Here is a 26806-nt window from a genome sequence, read left to right as displayed (position 1 = left end):
AGCCATAACTACTGAGCCCGCGTGCCTCAACTAATGAACACCGTGCGCCTAGAGTCCGTGCTCCGCAACAAGAGAAGCCACCACAGTGAGAAGCCCATGCGCAGAAATGAAGAGTAGCCCCCACTCGCCACAACTAGAGAAAGCCCGCGCACAGCAACGAAGACCCAATGCAGCCAAAAATAAATAAATAAATGTATAAAAAAATAAAAAATTTTTTAAAAAAATAAAGCAATTCTGCTGTGAAGTCTGAAAGAAGGCTACAATAAGATGTCTGCATTTTTCATGCCAGGCAGGCCTAGATCAAGGATATCCCAAAGGAGAGAAAAGGACCCCCCAGCAGACTGAGGGGTCTAAGAAGGCAAGGATTGTGTCTGTTTATCTTGGAATTCCTTAGAAAGCCCTTCAGGTAATGTCTGTTTAACTTAGAAAGGTCCAAATTATACAATGAAGTCCAGACCAATATACTAACATTAAATTTGATGTACCAGGACTTCCCTGGTGGCGCAGTGGTCAAGAATCTGCTTGCCAATGCAGGGGACACAGGTTCGATCCCTGGTCCAGGAAGATCCCACATGCCGCAGAGCAACTAAGCCTGTGCACCACAACTACTGAGCCCGCGCTCTAGAGCCTGCAAGCCGCAACTACTGAGCCCGCCCGCCATAACTACTGAAGCCTGTGAGCCTGAAGACCATGCTCCGCCACAAGAGAAGCCACCGCAATGAGAAGCCCATGCACTGCAATGACGAGTAGCCCCCGCTCGCCACAACTAGAGAAAGCCCGCGTGCAGCAACGAAGACCCAACGCAGCCAAAAATAAATAAATGAAATAAATAAATTTATTTAAAAAAATTTGATTTACCATCTGAGATCTTCTATATTATTTGCCAACAGCATAAAAAAATTTCTAAATTCGCGAAGGTCCAAGAATGACTCAATCTTGGCTCTGTAGGTTTCACTGGTCTGGGGCCTCTGATCCCCTCTGATCAGAGGGAATTCGCAAAATCCTCTAACCCTGGAGTAGAAAGGATCTCAGAGATCCCCTAGATGCCACTGCGGACAGGTGGGTCTCAGTTGCTGAGTTGGTTCAGATGAAAGAAGTTCAGTATCTCTCCACAAAGCTGCTCATTGTATTTTCATCAGCACGACTTGTGTGGAAAGTATTCAGTTTTACCCTCAGATAGTTTACAGTTGGTTTTTGTTTAGGGGGGAGTAAGCTGCGGTGTAATATTACCACTTGCACGTCCAGTGTGACAACCACGGGATGACGTGCCACAACGGCAGACACTTTGTCAGCTCCTGCTTGACCCTTGCTCTAAAACTGTAGAAGCCCTTTCTTCAGGTTATTACTCCCTGGAAAATGAGCTCCTTGGAGATGGCAGCCTCCCCAACAGTATCTCCCTGGGCAGGGTCCCACACTGAGGAGACACACAGTGAGTCAGAGCTGGAAGATCTGACATCAGCACCAGCTTCCTCCCCAGGTCTGTGCCCTCCCCTCCCTGCACCCCAACCTCACAGTGACCCAGAGTCCTTACTTTTCTTGTTCTGCTCGGCAGTCAACCTTCTTGCTCCGAAGTTCCTCCAGAGCTGTCTCCCCTTCCCTGACCTTTGCCAATAAGGCCTGATGCTCCTGGGTGGGCCAAAGGCAAGAAAATTTAAGATGAGGAGATGGCGACAGTTTCTGCGTTTGGGGTGAGATGGGCACGAGGGCTGGCAGTCAGCCCCTGCTGGGCCTGGGACAGCTGCCAAAGAGCAGCAGCCCAAGCTGGTTTGATGGGGCACTCTCCCCTGTCCGGGATAACCCTTCCCACCCCGGCACATAGAAACTTCTCAGCCTCACCCAGCTGCCCAGAGGGAGGGTCTGGCCCTGCATTATCCAGGCCCCCCTGCCAACTATGGCTACCAGTCCCCGAGAAACCAGGCTGAGTGGCTCCTGAAGAACCATCTTCAAAGGCCAAAGGGCAGCTATACAAGAACCCGCCTGAAATGGAAATGGGTTCAACTCTAGTTATCAAGGGCTAAGTTAGACAGAGAAAGACCTTCCCATTCCTTAAGGGCTAAGAGGTCTTCGAAGGTATTTGCCAAAGGAAGCTATGAAATGTGCTTTTCTGGAGCTGCTCAGAAAAGGACAGTCTCTGCAACCACCTCAGTCAATCCCCAGGCACCTTCCGGCCCAGGAGTCTGAGTGCGGAAGAGCAAGACTCCAACAGTTACCGTCTCCATTCCCACAAAGCGTCTCTGCAGCTCCCCGACTTCCGCCTCCTTCTGCTCCACTCTGTCCTCTGCTCTCTGAAGGGCCACCCGATTCTGTTCTGCTTCTCTCTGGTACCGACTGAGTGTGACCTGTGACACAGGATGGGGAGGCGTTAAGCATGCAGAGGGACAAACATGGATTAAAAACCTTAGAAAAGAAAACCCAGAGGGGGACTGCCCTGGTGGTCCAGTGGCTAAGACTCCGCGCCCGCAATGCAGGGGGCCCGGGTTCAATCCCTGGTCAGGGAACTAGACCCCACATGCTGCAACTAAGCGTTCATATGCTGCAACTAAAGATCCCGCATGCCACAACTAAAAATCCCACACGCCGCAACTAAGACCCAGCACAGCCAAATAAATAAATAAATATTAAAAACAAAAAAACAGGAATCTGGGTGCAGTGATGGGAGGAGGGAGGCAACCCTGATGAGCACACCGCTGTCTCCCACTCACTGTTCCAGGACCACTCAGGAGACTAGCAGATTAACTCCACTGGCAGGGTTAATTGTCACATAGTTGATCAAGCTCTACTTTAGAGTGACACCTGGAACCCACAAGCACCACTTTCCAGATGGTTGACTTCGTCAACACCCCCACCAGCCCTCCAGTGCCACCCAAGCTTAACCCAGTGTTTCAGCTTTCCTCCTCGTGCAAACACAAAAAATCCAGGGGAGGAGATCTCTATGTCCTTCCTTCTGTCTCCCACTCTTCCTCGTCCTCACTTCCAGCAATACTGGAAAGGCCAAAATGGCACCCGGAAGGGCTACTAGCACCAGGAAGAATTTGCTCTTTGTCAAAGATGATAAGCCAACTTGGAAAGGAGAGAAGCAGAATTTGTAGTGAAAAAGTAAGAACTTGCCTCCTTTCCTCCCACGTGCATTTTGCCAACTCCAGTCATCCTTCAGGTCTCAGCTTAGACACCCCTTCTTCTAGGGAGCTCTGAGCTCGGGTAAGGAGCCCTTCCTTGTGTGTCCACAGAAGACACACAGCCCTTCCCTCTTATAGCACTGAGCAGATTTTGCCCGGTCACTTGTGTGCACCCCCCAGGAGACCATCAACTTCATGACGGCGGAGACCTTGGGCACCGTTACCTTTCCAGAGCTCAGCACAACACCGAGCACACAGCCGCCGCTCCATAATATCATGAATGGAATTGATGGTCATCTAGTCCAACCCTCTCCTTTCACAACTAAAGATCAACTGACCTATTCAAGGTTACACAGCCAATGAATGACAGAACCCGGTTACTTCATCATCCATTTCAATGCTTCCCAGTTACCCCACACTGACTCCCCAGTCAGTTACTAAAAAAGAATCCAGGTAGCCTCCGGAAAGCCTAACCAGACCTGGTAAAACAGAACACCAGCAAGCAGGTTGTGTGGCTCCTCCCAAGTCAGAATCAAGGAGGAGAAAGCAAAGCACGGGATGATGTGTGATGGGATGTGTCCATGCTGCACACAGCTCTGTCCAGAGCGACCTCACGGCAAATCCTTCCTAACGGCCAGGAGCCAGCAGGACGGGAAAGCATGAGGTTTTCCTCATGGTAATTGACAGCCTTGCCCTTCCTCCCCCGCATGTTCAGAAAAGGAGACCAGAAAGTCTAATTCACCAGGAGAGACAGAGAAAAGCCTTCAAATGTCTCATATTAGCCTGGAACAGGCCAGCCCCATGGGCGGGAATGTAAAAATAAGGCCTCTCATTTCTGTACACAGACATTGCACCCAGGTTGATGTGTGCTCGGAGTACAGCATTAACGGGCCACAGATGATCCTCACACCCAGCTGCAGGATGACAGAGGAAACACATCGCCCTCTGCCACATGAGTCCCACAGCTGCAGCCAGCTCTGCCCTAAGGGAACCTCTTAATCATAAGAGGGTGTGGTGACCTACCCCAACAGCGGGAGAAACCCAAGGAGCATCTCCTATCGCAGGTGGGTGCTGCATGCCTTGGGGTTAAAGGGCAGCCCCCTGTAAGAAGCCATGGGCGTGTGGTTAACAGCTGTCAGGGGTCTTCTAGCCTTGGGCTTTTACTCAGGCACTTTTGCTCAAGCTTTGAAACCCAGGGCCAGCAGAGCCCCCCCGTATGCTGCCAAAACCAACCAGTACTTCACAATGTCTCTCAATGTAGAAATTTCTTTCTAAAATTCACAGTCTGGTCAGTGCTACAGCCTCGACCTCCCCTTCCTCCTGTTCTACTCCAAGAAGGTAAGGAACAGCTGGTCATTGAACCAATTCATTGTCAACCAAATTATCCAAATTGTGGAATCTGAAATAGATACAACAAACTCCTTTACTGCACAGCTACTCTGTTCTGAGACCAACTAATCTTAGTATTACCCTAAGCCCAAATTATTTAGGATAGGAAAACCCACGTGTTAAACTGATCACTAAGAAAAATATAGGATATTTTTTGTTTCTAAAACCCTTTTGAGTAATAAATATACTTACATATATTACCTCACTCAATCCATACATCAAACCTGTGAGGTATATTTCATGACCCCTTTTTACAAAACTTGAAACTGATGGTTAGGGAGGTTAAACTACTCACTCAGGTAAGACTTCGACTACTCTTGAGGCAGTTGATCACTCGCACTGCCCTTCGTCCTCACCCTCAATACACCTCTCAAAATTCCCTCTCTTAGGGAATTCCCTGGTGGTCCAGTGGTTAGGACTCCACGCCTCCACTGCCGGGGGCCCGGGTTCGATCCCTGGTCAGAGAACTAAGGTCCCGCAAGCTGCGTGGCGTGGCCTAAAAAAAAAATTCTCTCTCTTAGTCCATAAAACAGAAGAGTTCAGGCTGGGATTCCTCTTTCCACCAGACCCTAGCAAGCCTGGGCAGGGCAGAATCCTACCATTACATATTTCTGACCTAAAAAGTACTTTACGTGTGGGTGAACAATAGCACATAACAGATGGCTACTCTCACATAGAGCAGCTAGGAAAACTGCTCTGTTTGCCCAGTGTACCTCATCTTATACCCAAAGAATTGTCTGGAAAGCATGGAAGACGTCACATACTTTTAATAGTGGGGGGCTTTCTCTATATAGAGATTTTTGTATTTTTTTTAATCTGCTACAATAACCTAGTATTACTTTTATAACAATAATTGAGATACTCACTCAAGATCACAGAGCTCTGGGCAGCAGTAGGGATAAACTGGGAATTTGGGATTAACCGATACTACTACTATATATACTGTAGATAAACAACAAGGACCTACTGTATAGCCCAGGGAACTATATTCAATACCTTGAAATAACCTATAATGGAAAAGAATCTGAAAAAGAATATATATATGTGTATATAACTGAATCACTTTGCTGTACACCTAAAAACATTGTAAATCAACTGTACTTCAATTTTAAAAAAAAGATCACAGAGCTCTGTGTTGTAAAGCCAAGTCTTGATCTAAAGTCCCCTGACTCCATGGGCACAGTTCTTCCTAAGACCACACCAATTCATCCACTCATCCTGTCCACACTTAAGAGGCACCCACCTGATGCCAGGTATTGTCCCAGACACTGGGGATGCAGTGGTGAACTTGACAGCAATAATCCTTGCCTGCGTGGTGCCTAGAGCCCAGCAGTCCTTATAGAAAGGACTTCTGAAGTACCTGCTCTCCCAGACCAGCATCACCACTCTGCTCCAGTAGAGCAGAGACTCAAGAGCTAGCCTTAGACAACAAAAACTATACATATCCAGGAAAGGGCAAAGCAGACAGGAAGTGCTCCAGGCCGCAGAGCCTAGCCTTTCCAGTTGATGGCACTCCAGCCAGGAAGACTTCATCTGCACCTGTATCCAGTGGCCCAACCCTTAGGGCACCTTCTCCCCAGATCCCAGATCTCACCTCAAAATCCACACGGTCTGACTGGTGCTGCCGCTCAGCCTCCTGCAGCTTGACAAGCAAGTCCTGCACGGTCCTCCTCAAGCTCTCGACATCTTCATCTCTATAGGTGTCCACCTGCAGCCAGAGCAGGGAAGGGAAGGTGAAGTTACTATGTTTGTGACTTGGTAAGAGAAGGTCCCCCTGACCACGCACACTTGTTTGGACCATCTTGCTTAGACCACCCTCACAAAAGAATTCACATCGCACAAGGGGAGAGTTAGTCAGCCATAGGCACCAAGGAGTTCTGAGTTATTCATACGAAAACACTCTCATACCCTAAAGAACTCAACTAGCTTCCAATCACCTGATTATTTTAGGACACACTAGTCATTTTTATACATGTATCAACTGATTAATGAACAGGTATGTTTATGCCGTTCTCATGTGTCTGTCCTGCTTCCGTCAGACTAGAGCTCTCTGAGAGCAGGGACCATGTTTCGCTTTGGACTACAGTTCCCCAAGGGCAGGGACTGTGCCACACTCATCATGAGGGGCATGTCCCAAAGGCAAGCCTTTTGTGGTTCTCTGCACTTAGCACAAAGATCAGCAGATAAAGGGTTACTGACAGATGGGCAGCTTAAGGCAAAAGCACCCAATAAGTCCAGGAATCTGATTCGATGGAGGAAAAGGTGTCTCACTGAGGTGACTGTGAGCCTCTCCCCCAGGCACACCCGAACTGGGGGTGGTTAGGGCTGAGCTGGCATGTACACTCTCGCTGCACTTCAGTTACCAGCTCCCTTGAGTCTGACAGAAAAGTCCCTCCCGGTCTTGCACAGCGAGAAGTAGCAGCACCTTCAAACAAGAGCACAGAGCTCAGCTGGGAGGAGGGGACAGGGTCCCTGGGTAGCTGTGTTATCACTGAGTCCTGTGGGCCTTGTTTCTCTATCTGGGAAGCAGGGAGAACACTCCTTACCACGCCCTGCCTTACAGCCTGCCTCAAAACTAAGATAATATCCGGTAGGGCTTGGAGCTTGTGAGAAGAAAGGCTGAACAGATAGTGCCAGGTGTTATTATAACTTGTTGCCAACAGCATATTTGCCAAATATGGTGATTCGGGGAAGGGAAACATCCAAACTGCACATCTAAAGTAAGTGGCTAGAATCACAACATTCCAAATCCAGCCGTCAGTAAGTTATCTGGTCAGTTCCCCTATGTCTGCGCCTATGCTGCTGGGCAGGTGAGAATGTTTGAAAAGGCTCCTCCTGGAGCACAACTGTTATGTGTTTATTTCAAATGGCGTTCTCATAAGACTCTCTGATGACATGGAAAAATTTAATGATACAGTATGAAGAGAAAAAAAGGGAGTTATAAAACTTTACATGTAGGAGCTAGAGACAACAAACCAGATTTTAACACAGCAACGTAGATAGAGCCTAAAAACATGGTGTTGGATAAAAAAGGAAAAAACAGAAATACAGCACAGTCCATTATGAAAATTAAAAACGGGCTTCCCTGGTGGTAGAGTGGTTAAGAATCCGCCTGCCAATGCAGGGGACACGGGTTCAAGCCCTGGCCCGGGAAGATCCCACATGCCATGGAGCAACTAAGCCTGTGCACCACAACTACTGAGCCTGCGCTCTAGAGCCCGCGAGCCACAACTACTGAGCCCGCGTGCTGCAACTACTGAAGCCCACGTGCCTAGAGCCCATGCTCCACAACAAGAGAAGCCACCGCAATGAGAAGCCTGTGCACCGCAATGAAGAGTAGCCCCCGCTCGCCACAACTAGAGAAAGCCTGCACGCAGCAACGAAGACCCAACCCAGCCAAAAATAAAAACAAATAAATTAATTAATTTTAAAAACCATATTTAATAGGCATATTTAAATCACATATTGAATATGTTAGAGTGAGTACCTTTTGGTTGGGGAGACAAAAAAAAAAAAAAGTGAAAGCAGTGAGAGGCCTTTATGGGACCAATGATGATAAGGAGCCCTGAACTGATGGGAGGGTCTGATTCAGCTCTGCACTTGAGAGCCAAACAAACCTAATCCAAAAATATACCTGCCCAAGCAAAGAAACAAATGCAAAGAAATGCTATATACAGTCTAATCTCAGTATCATAAACATATATTTGCACTGAAGGAAAAACAAAGGAAATTTCACCAAACTGGTTTTTCTCTGGGTAGATTACAATTGATATCTTTTTCTTCTTTCAACTTTTCTGTGTTTCTGAATTTCCCTAATTTTCTACAATATGTGTGTCTTAAATTACTATGTAATCACAAAAAATATAATAACAAATGTCATTTTAAAAAAAAGTACAGCCATGTTTATTTGTCAATTATACTTCAATAAAGTTGGGGGGGAAAAAAAAGTACAGCCATGGAAGGAAATATTTTGTCGTTATTCAAAAGAATGAGATAGGGGCTTCCCTGGTGGCGCGGTGGTTAACAATCTGCCTGCCCATGCAGGGGACACGGGTTCGAGCCCTGGTCTGGGACGATCCCACATGCCGCGGAGCAACTAGGCCCGTGAGCCACAACTACTGAGCCTGCGTGTCTGGAGCCTGTGCTCCGCAACAAGAGAGGCCGCGATAGTGAGAGGCCCGTGCACCGCGATGAAGAGTGGCCCCCGCTCTCCGCAACTAGAGAAAGCACTCGCACAGAAACGAAGACCCAACACAGCCAAAAATAAATAGATTAAAAATTAATTAATTAATTAATTTTTTAAAAAAAGATACCTTTAAAAAAAAAAAAAAAAAAAAAAGAATCTGCCTGCCAATGCAGGGGACATGGGTTCGAGCCCTGGTCCGGGAAGATCCCACATGCTGCAGAGCAACGAAGAGTAGCCCCCGGCTTGCCGCAACTATAGAAAGCCTGCGCGCAGCAATGAAGACCCAAAGCAGCCAAAAATAAATGAATAAATAAATAAATAATTTCAAAAGAACAAGATAGATTTACACATACAAATATGGAAAGAAGGCTATATATACTTTTCAGCTTAAAAAAATAAAAAAGCAAGCAAGAAATAATGTATTTATCATGACTGGAATTGTGAAAAGTATGTGCATATTATATACATACATTTATCCATGTATGTATATATAGTGCATGTGTATATATTAGTGTATACACACACACACATACATATGGCTTTTAAATATGGTTGTCTGTATATAGAAAAACACTCTAGAACTTTAGACTAGAATATTAGAACTAATAGAACTAATAGGCTAAATATTAGAATCACATGAAGAGCTTTTAAAAGTCCTGATGCGTAGGCCACACTTCAGACCAGTTAAATTACAGTCTCTAGGGATGGCACACAGATATTGCATCCTTTAAAGCTCCCAAGGCCATCCTAATGGGCAATGAAGGCTGAGAAGCACTGCTCTAAAAGGACCCACCCACGGGAATTCCCTGGCGGTCCAGTTAGGACTCTGAGCTTTCACTGCCAAGGGTGTGGGTTCGATCCCTGGTCAGGGAACTAAGACCCCACAAGCCACGTAGCACGGCCAAAAAAATAAAAATTAAATAAATAAATAAATAAATAAATAAAAGGACCCACCCACTTCAATCTGTTAACCTTGAATACTTACAAGGAGTGGAATTGGGGAAGGAACATTTCCGCTTTATATATTTCTCCTTTGTTTGAATTTTTACAGCCAGTAAATATCACTCTCATATTTAGTGAGAGAGAGAAAGCAATAAACAAAGGATCAGGAAGGATTATTTCCTGCCTCTTGGCCAAGCAGTAGTTACCACTATTTTCCCTGTTACCTACCTTGGGTGGGCTGCTATGTGGAGTCAGGGGACCTTGACTAAAGCCATTTGGCTTTTCTAGCACCACCTATTCAGAGAAAAATAAAGTTGGTAGTGAAAACAGTCCCAAGCAATCAACTTTGAAACATTCTTCTCCTTGTTTTTTTTTTTAATTGAAGTATAGTTGATTTACAATCTTGTGTTAGTTTCAGGTGTACAGCAAAGTGATTCAGTTATACATATATATATCTATTCTTTTTCAGATTCTTTTCCCTTATAGATTATTACAAAATATTGATTATAGTTCCCTGTGTTATACAGTAGGTCCTTGTTGGTTATCTATTTTATAAATAGTAGTGTGTATATTTTCATCCTAAACTCCTAATTTATCCCTCCTCCCTGCTTTCCCCTTTGGTAACCATAGTTTGTTTTCTATGTCTGTGGGTCTATTTCTGTTTTGTATATAAGTTCATTTGTACCATTTTTTTTAGATTCCACATATAAGCAGTATCATGTATTTTTGAAACATTATTCTTCTAAGAGTTCAAATCTTAGATAGAAAGAAAGAGGAGAGAGAGAGAAGGGGGGAGGAAGAGGAAGAAGAAGGAAGGAAGGAAGGAAGGAAGGAAGGAAGGAAGGAAGGAAGGGAGAAGAGAAAAGAAAAAAAGACATCTAGTGCTCTGTGGGAAAATGGAGAAAAGAGGGAGTGGAGAAACATGTGCAGCCTTGAGAGGGAATACTCTATCTAGCCTTGTTGGGAGGAGGAAAGAAACCCCAGGCTAAAACCTTTCAGCAGACTGGAAAATGTGCAGGCCCATTCCTCGAAGTCCAGGAAATACAAGCAGCTGTCTGCCATAAACAAAGAGTTTCCTTTGCCCCTCGGGGATCCTGACAAGGTCTGACAAAGCATAAATCAAAAGGGGAAGCGGCATTTGCTGCAGTTCTTTCCAACCCAAAGCCTGATTAGTCATCATACGACTGCCGTTTTGTGTAAACAAGGTGCCTGGACTTCTGGGCTCTGAACACATTAGGTTCTTCAGTCACCAGACAAAGCACCTCCCACCAGCCAGATGTGAGCTCAGGCAGTGAAAGTCTTACCTCCAGCCAAAGCAAAATGAATTAGGGAGAATCCACCACACAAGCCTAGCACATGCCCAAGACGAAGGGTAATTTTGCTGGCACTAGCTGCTAGGTCACTGTTCCCCTTAGGAGAACGAGGGCAGGATCTACTGGAGAAAGACCACCGCAACCAAACCAAAAGCAAATGAAGGAGACACAGCTCGGAATCTAAGGGAAGATGAGGGTGAAGTCATGGAAGAGATAGTTCTGCTCTCCTGGGGACATTTCTATCCTCAAATTTTTGAAGAACTGAAAAACAGGATCCCAGGATCATCCATCCCAAGAGGGATGCTCCAATCAGTTTGGTCTAACAAACATTTACTGATGACCTTGTGCATCCCAGACCCTGGGCTGGGGTGTGGGGACACAGAGACGAGGGTCGGGGGGTGAACCCTAACCTGGAGGAGCTTCCTGTCCCAGGGTAGAGATAGTTATAGACACAGACAGTAATAATAGACAAGGACCAAGACTTTCAATTTACACCACAAGCATCACCAAATTAAGCAAGATCAGCTTATGAGAAGTTTGGATTTATAGGTTAATTTTCTCTTTATAAGACTTTGTATTACAAGAAGATTGATCACAGAATCCTTATATATAAGATGGCCTGCCATTGACTTAATAATTTTATTGATATAAATTCAATTTTTGCACATGCTTTAGGAACAGGTGTGCTTGTATGTAGGCTGATTAGTGTGAATACAAGTGTCCATCTGCTGGAGAGTCCTAACAAGGCTGTGAGTGCTCAGAGAAGCCAGCATCACTTGTATTCTCGCCTTTCCTGGCAGCAGCATTAGATTCGGCACCCACTGGGTGACTGGTAAATGGCACAACCCCACCTCCTCAGTGGGGACCCAACCATGGACCATTTCCTATTACCTGTATCTCCTGTTGATGGAGAGAATCTCCTGGATTTCCGTCGAGCTTCCTACTTATATCCTCCCGGAGCTTCTGCAGGCAGTTCCTGGCCTGGGAGGAGAGGGCAAGAGGCTTTAGTTTTGGGAAAGAGAGCACACCAACTCACCCACCGTTGTGCCTATCCACAGCCCATACTCCTATGAGTCAGGTACTGTTCTAAGTACTGGCTGGGAAAGGAGAGATTCTAGTCAAGTGGGGCTGCAACCCAGTCCCTCCTATACAAGCAACAAAATAACAAAAACCGTGCCCTGGTGTATCTAACATTTTAGTTGTGGAGACACACAACCCAAAAGACAAATAAGTAAAACATGTAACATGTCATGGTGACAAGTGCCAAGGAGAAACATGAGCCAGAGTGAGGGTTAAGAAAAGTGGGGAGGGGACTTCCCCGGTGGTCCAGTGGTAAAGAATCCGCCTTCCAATGCAGGGGACACGAGTTTGATCCCTTGTTGGGGACCTAGGAGCCCACATGCTGCAGGGCCCGTGCACCTCAACTGGAGAGCCTGCATGCCGCAAACTGCAGAGCCCACATGCTCTGGAGCCCACGTGCCACAACTAGAGAAGAGAAAACCTGCATGCCACAACTAGAGAGAAGCCCACACACCGCAATGAAAGATCCTGCATGCCACAACGAGGGTCCCGTGTGTCGCAACTAAGACCGTACATAGCCAAAAAAATAAATAAAAGATAAATAAATAACATAAATATGTTTAAAAAAAAAAGTAAGGAAGCAAGGCTGGCAACTTTAGGTAGGATGACTGGGGGGACGGTGCTAGGTGCATGGTGCTTAATAAGTATTTGTTGATTAATGGATTGGTTGATTAATGGAAGGGTCAGAAATGATATTTACACATGAGGGGGCATGGTGCTTTGGAGATACGCAGGGAGCAGAAGGGAGAAAATCAGAACTTACAAAAGAAGGGAGCCAAAAAAATGTGAGGTTCAGAGAAATGACCTAGGTCATTTCCACAAAGGGAAGGGGTTCCCACCTCCTGGATATACTGGACCTCACTCTTCAGCTGGTTAATATTCTTCTCATGGATCATCTTGTCTCCGGACTTCCCCTTCAAGTACACCTAAAATAAGGAAAACAACACTAATTAAGAGACCTCCAATGGAAGCAACCTAAACGTCCATTGACAGATGAATGGATAAAGAAGATGTGGTGTATATATATACACATACACACACACACAATAGAATATTACTCAGCCATAAGGAAGAATGAAATAATGTCATTTGCAGCAACATGGATGGACCTAGGATTATCTTACTAAGTGAAGTAAGCCAGACAAAGAAAGACAAAAATCATATGATACTGCTTATATGTAGAATTTAGAAAAATAAAATGATACAAATGAACTTATATACAAAACAGAAATAGACCCATAGGCAGAAAACAAAATTATGGTTAGCGAAGGGGAAGAGGGGAGAGGGATAAATTAGGAGGTTGGGATTAACATATATATACTACTATATAAAATAGAGGACTTCCCTGGTGGCTCAGTGGTTAGGAATTCTCCTGCCAATGCAGGGGACATGAGTTCGACCCCTGGTCGGGGAATATCCCACATGCCATGGAGCAACTAAGCCCGTGCGCCACAACTGCTGAGCCTGTGCTCTAGAGCCCGCGAGCCGCAACTGCTGAGCGCATGTGCAACAACTACTGAGGCCTGCGTGCCTAGAGCCCGTGCTCTGCAACAAGGGAAGCCACCACAGTGAGAAGCCCGCGCACCGCAACGAGGAGTAGCCCCTGCTCACCGCAGCTACAGAAAAGCTTGCACACAGCAACAAAGACTCAACACAGACAAAATAAATAAATAAATAAATAACAAGGACCTACTGTATAGCACAGGGAACTATACTCAATACTTTGTAATAACCTATAAGGGAAAAGAATGTGAATCAGTTTGCTGTACACCTGAAACTAACACAACATTGTAAATCAACTATACTTCAATAAAAAGAAATCTCCAGTTAAATTAACTCCACATAGGCAACCTCATACACTGCTGGTGGAAGGGTAAATTGTCACCATCTTTCTGGGTGGCAATTTGGTAATTCCGATGAGAAGACTTAAAACTATATTTACTCTTTGGGGGCTTCCCTGGTGACGCAGTGGTTGAGAATCCGCCTGCCAATACAGGGGACACGGGTTCGATCCCTGGTCCGGGAAGATCCCACGTGCCGCGGAGCAACTAAGCCCGTGCGCCACAACTACTGAGCCTGCGCTCTAGAGCCCGTGAGCCACACTACTGAGCCTCCATGCCATAACTACTGAAGCCCACGCGCCTAGAGCCCGTGCTCCGCAACAAGAGAAGCCACCGCAATGAGAAGCTCGCGCACCGCAATGAAGAGTAGCCCCTGCTTACCGCAACTAGAGAAAGCCCATGCAGCAGCTGAGACCCAACTCAGCCAAAACTAAATAAATTTTTTAAAAAAACCTATATTTACTCTTTAACCTATCAAATCTATTTCTGGAAATTCATCCTAATGAAATAAATTTAGCTAAATTAGCATAAATACTCACATACATATATGCAAATTCATGGAAAGGGGGTTGTAAAAGGGGATTTACACATTTTTCTCTGTATACCATGCTTGAATCTTTAACAACTGAGAAAGTATTTCTTTATCACTTGTATTATAAAGCACATTCACAAATTAGTAACATATATGCTCAACAAAGTATTGTTTATGGCGGCAAAAAATGGAAATAGACAAAATGTCCAACAATGGGGGATTAAAGAAATTATGGTATGTGTATACTAGAACACTATGCACCCATTTATGGATACAAAGATGTTATAAACTACCATTAAAGGTGGGGCAAGCAGGGGACTGCCCTGGTGGTGCAGTGGTTAAAACTCCGTGCTCCCAATGCAGGGAGCCTGGGCTCGATCCCTGGTCAGGGAACTAGATCCCACAGGCATGCCGCAACTAAGAGTTTGCATGCCACAACTAAGGAGCCAGTGAGCCGCTACTAAGGAGCCCGCCTGCCACAGCTAAGACCTGGTGCCACCAAATAAATAAATAAATATTTTAAAAAAAAAGAAGAAGAAGAAAGAAAAAGTAAAAAAAGAAGAAAAACCCACAGAATGGGAAAAAATTAAAGATTTTTTTCGAAATCATATATCTGATAAGGGTCTATTATCCAGAATATATAAAAGAACCCTTAAATCTTAACAATTAAAACACAATTGAATTTTTAAATGAGAAAAGGATTTGCATAAATATTTCTCCAAAGAAGATATACAAATGGCATAAGCATTTCTCAATAAGCATAAGAAAAGATGTCATCAGGGAAATGCAATTAAAACCACAACAAGATATCAATTCACATCCACTAGGATGGCTATAATCAAAACGATGGACAATAACAAGTGTTAATGAGTATGTACAGAAACCAGAACCCTCGTACATCACTGATGGGAATATAAAATGGAGCAGATGCTTTGGAAAAAAGTCTCGTAGTTTCTCAAAAGATTAAATATAAATATAGAATTACCATATGAGCTAGCAATTTCACTACTGCTAGGTATATACCAAGAGAACTGAAAACGTATGTTCACCCAAAAACCTGTACATGAATATTCAGAGCAGCATTATTCATAAAAGATAGTGGAAACAACCTAAATGTCCATCAATTGGCGAATGGGTAACAAAATGTGGTATATTCATTCAAGGGAACATGATTCAGCCGTTAAAAGCAGTGAGTACTGATGTATGCTACAACGTGGCTGAACCCTGAAAATACTGTGCTAAGTGAAAGAAGCCAGATACAAAAGGCCACACGTTGTATGATTCCATTTATATGAGATGTCTAGAAGGGGCAAATCCATAGAGACAGAAGGTAGATTGGTGATTGCCAGGAGCTAGAAGGAGTGACTGAAAATGTTCTGAAATTAGTAGTGGTGGTGGTTGCACAACTCTGTGAATATACTAAAAACCACTGAATTGTACACTTTAAACAAGTCATTTGTATGGTATGTGAATTACATCTCAAAAAGCTGTTTCTAAAAAAGAAATAACAAAAATTGTTGTAATTTTTAAAAATAAGTTCCATAAACACACTTCCCACCGGTCTCCACAACTTCCAGCAGCTAAACATGGACAGTGGATAAGCACCTAGAAAGGTCATCCCATCCATCCCCTTGCCCAGGGCCGCGTAGCACCAAAGTCACTACAGACTGACTGTGGTCTCCTGGTGTTAATTAAGATCTTTCCAGGAGATGGCCAGGAGCTAGCATCGCAGGTCTGGTTCTTCCTAGTCAAACCACAAGGTCCCTTTGACGAAGTCAGCTGTTCCCTCTCCTGTGTCTATAGGGAGAAAGAGAGGAGGGAGAAACAGTGGAGGTGAACTAAGCTTACCTTAATGATCTCTTCATGTCCATCGTTGGACTCCACCAGTTCTGAGGCCAGAGAATGACCAGTTGAGCGGCCGGACACCATGGCATAGGTCTTCCTGCCGGCCTACCGGAGAGAGAGAGAAAAGTGGCTCAGAAACCATAAGACAAGCACAGAACTTCTGCCCCTCAACCAATGCAGAAGAACTGCTCCTCAAAAGACTTGAAGGGTTAGTCCGATCTTCCCCTCCAAAAATTCATTTCAGAACCTCTACCAGAAGCCACAGGACGAACACAGCAGCAGCAAGAACATAGGACGGGGAAAATTAGTTGAAATTGCAGGTTAGTTTTAATTTTAATGGGGGTCTCTCCATCCCCCAAAGCAGTGCACAATGCTGAGGTCAGCTGGGTGTGTCTGAAAGGAGATGCTCCCGGGCAGCAGAGGAGATGGCTCCAGCCAGCACTGGGACGAGGGGTCAGCAGCAAGGAAGGAGAACTGGCGGAGGGGAGGAGGCCTTGCCCCACCAGAAACCTCAATACCTTCTGGGCTATGCGTTCAAGTTCATCTCCTGTCAGTTCACCCTGGAGAGTCAGCCTGAGAATGTCCACGCTGCCCTAATAATGACAATGACAGCAACAATAACCTCTTACCTTTATAGTCTGCTACCAGTACACATGCACTTTTGCCAGCCCTGTGGAGTGGGCCTTATTAATCACCATTTCACAGACAAGAAAAGCTGAGGTCCGGGGAGGTGACATCAGCTTGTCCAAGATCAGTTCGCTCTTAGGTGATAAGGATGTCTCTGGGGACTTTGACAGTGCTCTTTACAATGCACAGAGACTACACAGCACACTGCTCCGTGTGGTTCCAGAGGGGCTACCCTGGTCCTTGGATTACAGGAAGCACATTGCATGCACTCTCCTTTCCCCAACCCTGAAGACGGCATCCCTGGATTGGTCATCCCCAATCCAGAATTTCTGCACCTGACAGCCAACCAGGTAGTTATTGATACACTTTATAAGACTAAGATATCCTTCCTGAACCAAACCATAGGAAGGTACATGAATCCAAACCCCTATTTCTATGAGCCACACAGAAATTATCCAAATGAAAGCAGGCACCTAACTTCAAAGGTAAAAGCAGATGTTCTTTCATAACTCAAAGAAGTTTTAAAAAACATTGTGAGGAAGATAGAAAACCCGAGGGGGAAAGCATGCAATAAGAGGGAAAAGTGGGGGGCTGGAGATTTGGGGAGATAATAACATTGAGAGAGAATCAGCAAGGCAGAGTGGACCAAATCCTGCCAATAACCCATGTTATGTGTACAGGTGGACAAGAGGCTTAGCCACTCTGGGCCTCTGGATCTCACTGGAAAAATAAGCGTTGGACTAAGTATCTCTAAGGCTCCTTCCAGCCTTGATATTATGGCAGCATAAAAGAGGAGTATATGCCTCTCCCATCCAACGATGGGAAGATGGGTGCTGAACTAGCCAAGATGAAAGTGACCTTCAGGTCATCTAGTCATACCCTGCCATGAGGTCCAGAAGTATAAATGTCATCTTACTCTTAACACATTTTAAGGAACCCTCCTAACCTTCCAAATGCCTGTTGGAAAGAAAGAAAGAGGAAAGAATGGACTCTGCCCAGAGAGTTGGGAGAAGCTTTTCTGGGTAGGCAATAGTCCTTCCTACACAAGAAAGAGTGAATTGGTGGAGAAGTAATCAGTCTCTGTAGTCAGTTACTTAACTCTCAGTGTTCTTGCTATAAAATGGGAATACCATCCAACTGAGAGCTTTTTGGTTGAAGATTAACTGAAAATGTATGGAGGTTGTTCTCTGCCACATAAGAGGGAGGTACTCAAATATTAGCCTCCTCCCACTTCTTGTAATGAACCCAAATTTAAGAAAAATGGAAGACACTTCCACATGGCCCTTAAGCCTTCCCAATCCTGGCAATGTAGCTAGTTTTACAAAAACACTTAATTCCTACCAAATAAAAGCCAGACCCTTAGAGTGGCATTTAAGGCTCTCCACAGTCTGAGTCAACTCACATCTCCTGCTACTGCTCTTCACTGCCCCTGGTCCAATACGTCCCATGCATTCCCACTTCTGTAACTTTGCTCTCATCATTTCCTTAGCCTTAAATGTTCTTTCCAATGACTATACTACCCAAAGCAATCTACAGGTTCAATGCAATCCCTATCAAACTACCAATGGCATTTTTCACAGAACTAGAACAAAAAATTGCACAATTTGTATGGAAACACAAAAGACCCCGAATAGCCAAAGCAATCTTGAGAAAGAAAAACGGAGCTGGAGGAATCAGGCTCCCTGACTTCGGACTATACTACAAAGCTACAGTAATCAAGATGGTATGGTACTGGCACAAAAACAGAAATATAGTTCAAGGGAACAGGATAGAAAGCCCAGAGATAAACGCATGCACATAATGGTCACCTTATTTTTGATAAAGGAGGCAAGAATATACAATGGAGAAAAGACAGCCTCTTCAATAAGTGGTGCTGGGAAAACTGGATGGCTACATGTAAAAGAATGAAATTAGAACACTCCCTAACACCATACACAAAAATAAACTCAAGATGGATTAAAGACCTAAATGTAAGGCCAGACACTATAAAACTCTTAGAGGAAAACATAGGCAGAACCCTCTATGACATAAGTCACAGCAAGATCCTTTTTTGACCCATCTCCTAGAGAAATGGAAATAAAAACAAGAATAAACAAATGGGACCTAATGAAACTTAAAAGCTTTTGCACAGCAAAGGAAACCATAAACAAGATGAAAAGACAACCCTCAGAATGGGAGAAAATATTTGCAAATGAAGCAACTGACAAAGGATTAATCTCCAAAATTTACAAGCAGCTCATGCAGCTCAATATCAAAAAAACAAACAACCCAATCCAAAAATGGGCAGAACACCTAAATAGACATTTCTCCAAAGAAGATATACAGATTGCCAACAAACACATGAAAGAATGCTCAACATCACTAATCATTAGAGAAATGCAAATCAAAACCACAATGAGGTATCACCTCACACCAGTCAGAACGGCCATCATCAAAATATATACAAACAATAAATGCTGGAGAGGGTGTGGAGAAAAGGGAACCCTCTTGCACTGTGGGTGGGAATGTAAATTCATACAGCCACTATGGAGAACAGTATGGAGGTTCCTTAAAAGACTAAAAATAGAACTACCATACAACCCAGCAATCCCACTATTGGGCATATACCCTGAGAAAACCATAATTCAAAAAGAGTCACATACCACAGTGTTCACTGCAGCACTATTTACAATAGCCAGGACATGGAAGCAACCTAAGTGTCCATCGACAGATGAATGGATAAAGAAGATGTGGCACATATATACAATGGAATATTACTCAGTCATAAAGAGAAATGAAATTGGACTATTTGTAGTGAGGTGGATGGACCAAGAGTCTGTCAAACAGAGTGAAGTAAGTCAGAAAGAGAAAAACAAATGATGTATGCTAACACATATATATGGAATCTAAAAAAAAAAAAAGGTTATGAAGAACCTAGGGGAAGGACAGGAATAAAGATGCAGACGTAGAGAATGGACTTGAGGACATGGGGAGGGGGAAGGGTAAGCTGGGATGAAGTGAGACAGTGGCATGGACTTATATATACACTACTAAATGTAAAATAGATAGCCAGTGGGAAGCAGCCACATAGCACAGGGAGATCAGCTCAGTGCTTTGTGACCACCTAGAGGGGTGGGATAGGGAGAGTGGGAGGGAAACACAAGAGGGAGGAGATATGGGGATATATGTATATGTATAGCTAATTCACTTTATTATAAAGCAGAAACTAACACACCATTGTAAAGCAATTATACTCCAACATAGATGTTAAAAAAAAAAAATGTTCTTTCCTCCCATTTTCACCAGGGGCATCTGCAAGTCCCTCAAGAGCTTGCATTCAATTGCCACATCTTCCATGACACTTCCCTACATCCTGTGGGAAACACCTACTCCCTTCCCTGAGCTCCCTCTGCATCACAGGGCCTCTGGTGGCACGTGCCTCTCACTTATTTGTGATCCATGAGGAATTACCCCTTCTAACTGTTAACTCCTTGTGGGCAGCTGTCTGCCACAGCCCCTAACAAAGGTAAGTATTTTCTGAATGCATAGTGAGTGTTCCATGACATCTAGGTCAAGAGAACATTAGAAAAGAAAGAAGAAAAAATAATTTCAAAATAGCCCGAGTGGCTGCCGACTCCTTTTCCCCAGGACACAGGCATGCATTCTGATTAAAACACAATCTCGGGAGTTCCCTGGTGGTCCAGTGGTTAGGATTTGGCGCTTTCACTGCTGTGGCCTGGGTTCAACCATGGTATTCTAATTGGAAGAGCACAGACAACTAGGCTGGATTTGGGCCCTGAGAGGTCATCTCTTCTGTTCATGTCATCAGAATCCCAGTTGGAGACAAGAAAGAGAGCAAGTTGAAGAAGTACTCAAGGAAATAATGGCTGAAGCTTCCCAAATTTGGCAAAAGACGAATCTGCAGATTCAAGGAGCTCAGCAAACATGATAAACCCAAAATTCATGCCAAGATATATTGTAATTAAACTTCTGATAACTAAAGACAAAGAAAAAATCATGAAAGCAGCCAGAGAAAAATGACACCTTAACTATAGGGGGAAAACACTTTGAATAACAACAGATTTCTCATCAGAAACCATGAAGGCCAGAAGAAAATGGGACACTATTTTTCAAGTGCTGGGGAAAAAAAACCTCTCAATCAATTTTTTCCCAGGAAAAATATTCATCAGGAATGAGGGGGAAATCAAGACATTCTCAGGTAAAGGAAAATTAAGAGAATTTCTTACCAGTAGACCTACACTAAAAGAATGGCTTTGAAAGTTCTCTAAACAGAAAAGAAACAATAAAAAAGGAATCTTGGAACATTAGGAAGACAGAAACAACATGGATAGCAAAAACGTGGGTTAATACAATAGGCTTTCCCTCTCTCCTTGAGTTTTCTAAATTATGTTTGATGATTGAAGCTAAAAATTATAACCCCGTCTGATGTAATTCTAAATGCATACACAGGAAATATTTAAATTAATTATAAATGGGAGAGGGTAAAGGAATGTAAAGGAAGGCAAGCTTTCTGTACCTCACTTAAACAGGTAATACTAGAGCAATCACTACAAAGTCTTAACAAAGAAATAATACTCAGAAACACTATAAATGAATCAAAATTGAATCATAAAAAGTGCTCAAGTAACCCACAGAAAGGCAGGGAAAAGAAAACAGAGAAATGAAGAACAGAGAGAACAAACAACAAACAAAAATAAAATAGCAGACTTACCATACCAATAATTACACTAAATGTACATGGTCTAAATACACCAATTAAAAAACAGATTGGCGGGAATTCCCTGGCCAGTGTGGTTAGGACTCCACACTTCTACTGCAGGGGGCCTGATTCAATCCCTGGTTGGGGAACTAAGATCCCGCAAGCCACGTGGCCATGGCCAAAATAAATAAATAAATAAAATAAAAATAAAGAACAGATTGGCAGAATGGATTAAAAAAAAACATGACTCATTATATGCTGTCTATAAGAAACATACTTTAAATATAAAAATATAGGCTGGTTGAAGTAAAAGAATGGGTAAAGATATATCATGCAAATATTAATCAAAGGAATGCAGGAGTGCTGTATTAATATCAGATAATTTCAGCTCTCACTACAAGAATTTAGAAAAAGAACCAAACTCAAAGCAAGCAGGAGGAAGGAATTAATAAAGATAAGAGCATGAATAAATAAAATTTAACACAGAACAACCATAGGGAAAAACCAATGAAACAAAGAGCAGTTCTTTGAAAAGATCGATACAAATCATAACCTCTAGCAAGACTGACAAAGAATAAAAGAGAGAGACATAAATACCAATATCAGGAATGAAATAGGATATTTCTACAGACCCTGCAGGTATTAAAAGTATAAGGTAATACTATGAAAAACTCTATGAACATAAATTTGACAATTTAGACAAAATGAACCAATTCTTCAAAAAATACAAACTACCACAGCTCATCTAATATGACATAGGTAATATGAATAGCCTTATAACTATTAAGGAAATTAAAGTCATAATTTAAAAATTCTCGGGAGTTCCCTGGTGACCTAGGGGTTAGGATTCCAGGCTTTCACTGCCGTGGCCCGGGTTCAATCCCTGGTGGGTGAACTGAGATCTCACAAGCGTGTGGCGAGGCCAAAATAAAATATTCTCAAGAAGAACTATCCAGGCCCAGATGGCTCCACTGAGAATTCTACCAAATATTTAAAAAATTAACACCAATTCTATTTCTACATAATCTCATCCAGAAAGTAAGAGGAGGGAACACCTCCAAATTCACTTCATGAATCTATTCTTATTGTGTGGCACCAAGACCAGACAAAGACAATTTTAAAAAGAAAAAAACAAACAGACTACAAACTAACATCTCTCATGAATACAGAGATTTTATTCTCTAACATTTTGTTAGAACACGGGTAAAAGACATGAAAAGATATTTCACTGAAGAAGATATACAGATGGCAAATAAGCATATAAAAAATGTTCAGCAACATTAGTCATTAGGGAAATGCAAATTAAACCCACAGTGAGATACCACTACACACCTATCAGAATGATTAAAACAAAAAATACACCACATGCTGGCAAGAATGCAGAGAAACTGGATCACTCACACATTGCTTGTGGAAATACAAAGTGACACAGCGACTCTGAAAAACAATTTGCAATTTCTTTAAAAACTAAACCTACAACTACCATATGACCCAGCAATTATATCCTGGGCATTTATCCAAAAGAAATGAAGACTTATGTTCACACAAAAACTTGCACGCTAATGTTTATAGAAGCTTTATTTGTAATACCCCAAAACTAGAAACAACCCAGATGCCCTTCAATAGGTGAATGGTTAAACAAACTGCAGTACAGCCATACCATGGAATGCTTACCATTCAGCAATAAAAAGGAACAAATTATTGATGCATGCAACAATTTCCAAAGAATTATGCTAAATGAAAGAAGTCAATCACAAAAGGTTACATACTATATGATTCCATTTATGTACTGATAATAGTCTTGAAATGACAAAATTATACAAATGGAGAACAGATTAGGGGTTGTCAGGAGTTAAGGAGAAGATGGAGATGGGAAGGAAGTGGGTGTAACTCTAAAAGGGCAACCTGAAGTATCTTTGTGGTGATGGAAATATTCTGTCCCTTGACTGTATTTATGTCACTATCCTGATTGTGACAGTGCACTATGGTTTTGCAAGATGTTACCACTGAGGAATGCTAAGTAAAGGGTACAGAGAACTCTATTATTTCTTATAACTGCATGTGAATCTACAACTGTCTTTTTTTAAAAAAGTAATACTTCCAGAGATAAAAATTAAAGAATATAATGAAAATAATTATAATCCTGGACTTCCCTGGTGGCACAGTGGTTAAGAATCCACCTGCCAATACAGGGGACATGGGTTCGATCCCTGGTCCAGGAAGATCCCACAGGCTGTGGAGCAATTAAGCCCGTGCACCACAACTACTGAGCCTGCACCCGAGACCCTGCGAGCCACAACTACTGAGCCTGCGCTCTAGAGCCCGCGAGCCACAACTACTGAGCCCATGAGCCACAGCTACTGAAACCCATGTGCCTAGAGCCCATGCACCGCAACAAAGAGTAGCCCCTGCTCACCGCAACTAGAGAAAGCCTGCGCACAGCAACAAACTCAATGCAGCAAAAAATAAATAAATTAAATAAATAAATACATTTATTAAAAAAGTAATAGTTATAATCCTACTACTCCAAAATAGCCACTATTAAAATGTTAGTGTATTCCTTATAATTTTTCTATGCATATTTTTGAAAGGCATACTACTATATACAGTTATATACTTGCTTTTTTCCCCCTTTAATATTTCATCATTAATTTCCATCACATTAAACATTCTTCAGGGACTTCCCTGGTGGTGCAGTGGTTAAGACTCCGCACTCCCAATGCGGGGGGCCTGGGTTCGATCCCTCGTCAGGGAACTAGATCCCACATGTATGCCGCAACTAAGTGTTTGCATGCTACAACTAAGGAGCCCGTGTACCACAACTAAGGAGCCCTTGGGCCACAAATAAGGAGCCCATGTGCCACAACTAAGGAGCCCGCTTGCCACAACTAAGACCCAGCACAACCAAATAATAAACATTTTAAAAATAAATAAATAAATATTCTTCAAAATTTGCTTTTAATGGCTACTAGTATTCCACAAATAGATCAGACTAATTTATTCAGCCTACCCCCCCACCCCAGTACAGGTTCTTATCAACTTTTTGCATTTTATTTTTTATATATTTATTTTTTTATTTTAGAAAATATATTTTATTTTGATAGAATGACATGATACACAGCAGTACCTAGATCACCACCAGATTTACTACCTGGTCCATTACTCCTCAAGCCCAACTTGATTTTCTCTCTTCTTTGCAGAAAAAGAATAGCATTTGGAACAGTTAGACCTTGGCTCAAGCACTGGCTCCAGCTTTTATTTGTTGTGTGTATTAATTTTATTCTCCCTCAGCCTTAGTTTAGTAGTTGGCAAGATGGATAGTACAACATTTAAGTGAGAACACAGTGACTAATACACATAGACATACAAAAACGCCAGTTCCTCAAATTTGACATAATGCTCCTCTTCAAAATATTTTCCATAAGCATATTCCATATGCTTATAGGTTAAAGTAATATGCCTTGTCATGGAAAAAGATGGATATTAACTCCTACTTCACACTATATACAAACATTAATTCCAAGTGGATTGTAGATGTAAGTGTGAAAAGCAGAACAATAAAGGTTTTATAGGAGAACATCTTTACGGCCTTGGAAAGGCAAAATTTTTCTTAACCACAGCACAAAAAAATCCTCCCCATAAAAAACTGATACATTGGACTATATTAAAATTTTGAACTTTTGTTCATCAAAAGACTCCACTAAGAGAGTATGACAACCCACAGAGCAGAAGATATTCACTCTATGACTATCTGACAAAGGATATTCAGAATACATTAAGAATTCCTACAAAACAAAAAGACAAAAAAACAATGTGGTATCCTGGACTGAATCCTGGATCAGAAAAAGGACATTAGTGGAAAAGCTGGTGAAATCCAAATAAAGTCTATAATTTAGTTAATAGTATTGTATCAACATTAATGTCTTAGTTATGACAAATGCATGGTTATTAAGATGCTAACATTGGGGGAAATTGGGTGAAGAGTACATGACTATTATCTTCGCAACTTTTCTGTAAATCTAAAATTATTTCAAAATAAAAAGTATATTTAAAGAAAGAAAGAAAGTGGGGAGGGAGGGAACATGAGAGGGAGAGAGAGTGGTACCCAACAGAAAAATGGGCAAAAGACTTCAACAGATACATCACATGAGAGAATATCCAAATGTCCAATAAACATATGAAAAGGGTTCCACCTTATTAGTCATCGTTATCAAAGAACTAGAAACTAAAACCATAAGGCGATACCACAAACTATCCATCAGAATGACTAAAATGAAAAAAAAAATACCAAGTTTCGGGGGCTGTGGAACAATCAGAACGGATGGTGGGTTTGCTCATTATCACAATCACTTTGGAAGTATCTACCAAAGACGAACACATGCATACCTTATAACGCAGCAATTCCACACCTGGTTATCTACTCAACAGAAATGCATACATACTTTCCCCATAAAAACATATACTAGGGGCTTCCCTGGTAGCGCAGTGGTTGAGAATCTGCCTGCCAATGCAGGGGACACGGGTTCGAGCCCTGGTCCGGGAGGATCCCACATGCCGCGGAGCAACTAGGCCCGTGAGCCACAATTACTGAGCCTGCGCGTCTGGAGCCTGTGCTCCGCAACAGGAGAGGCTGCGATAGTGAGAGGCCCGCGCACCGCGATGAAGAGTGGCCCCCACTTGCCGCAACTAGAGAAAGCCCTCGCACAGAAACGAAGAGCCAATACAGCCACAAATTTAAAAAATTTTTAAAAATGAATAAAAGCGCAATGTACATACAAAATATATATATATATATATATACACTAGAATGTTCATAGTAGCATTTTTCATAATAGCCAAAAACTAGAAATTACCCAAATGTTTTTGGAGTAGAATGGATAAACTGTGATACAGTCATACAACAGAACACTGTACAACAATGAAAAAGAATGAACTAATGTACATGCAACATGGATGAACTTTACAGAAACGTTAAGCAATAGAAGTCATACACAGAAGTATACTATATGATTCCACTTATATAAAAAGTATAAAAGCAAGCAAAACTAATATATGCTTCAGAAGTCAGGACAGTGGTTACCCTTGAGGGTGGAGGGTAGGTAATGACTAGAAAGGGACAAGAGGGGGCTTCTGTGGTACTGGTAATGATCTGTTTTTTGATCTGGGTGATGGTTAGAGAAGTGTATCCAGTTTGTGAAAATTACTTGACTGTACATATATGATATATGCACGTTTA

At 42.7% G+C, this 26806-nt stretch overlaps 1 protein-coding gene across 5 annotated transcripts in view; it reads right to left on the bottom strand.

The window, feature by feature from the left end:
* TUFT1 (tuftelin 1) overlaps positions 1-26806 on the bottom strand; it is a 44843-nt gene that overhangs the window by 5372 nt on the left and 12665 nt on the right. The window contains exons 1-9 of one of the 5 annotated variants that reach the window (XM_007178065.3): positions 17068-18097; positions 16763-16837; positions 16248-16349; positions 12866-12952; positions 11838-11927; positions 9862-9927; positions 6100-6213; positions 2211-2339; positions 1532-1626 (exon numbers count right to left, since the gene is read on the bottom strand). In XM_007178065.3, the coding sequence (XP_007178127.1) occupies positions 1532-1626; positions 2211-2339; positions 6100-6213; positions 9862-9927; positions 11838-11927; positions 12866-12952; positions 16248-16349; positions 16763-16837; positions 17068-17184 (875 nt within the window). In that variant the 5' untranslated portion in view covers positions 17185-18097. Of the gene's footprint in view, positions 1-1531; positions 1627-2210; positions 2340-6099; positions 6214-9861; positions 9928-11837; positions 11928-12865; positions 12953-13719; positions 13760-16247; positions 16350-16762; positions 16838-17067; positions 18098-26806 lie in introns of those variants that run through there. The other 4 variants (XM_007178062.3, XM_007178060.3, XM_007178061.3 and 1 more) reach the window with 4 other exon arrangements.

This window comes from Balaenoptera acutorostrata, chromosome 1 (genome assembly GCF_949987535.1).
Source record: "Balaenoptera acutorostrata chromosome 1, mBalAcu1.1, whole genome shotgun sequence".
Lineage (NCBI taxonomy): Eukaryota > Metazoa > Chordata > Mammalia > Artiodactyla > Balaenopteridae > Balaenoptera > Balaenoptera acutorostrata.
Note: the sequence above shows the minus strand (reverse complement) of the source record. Positions and strands in the feature narration are given on the sequence as shown.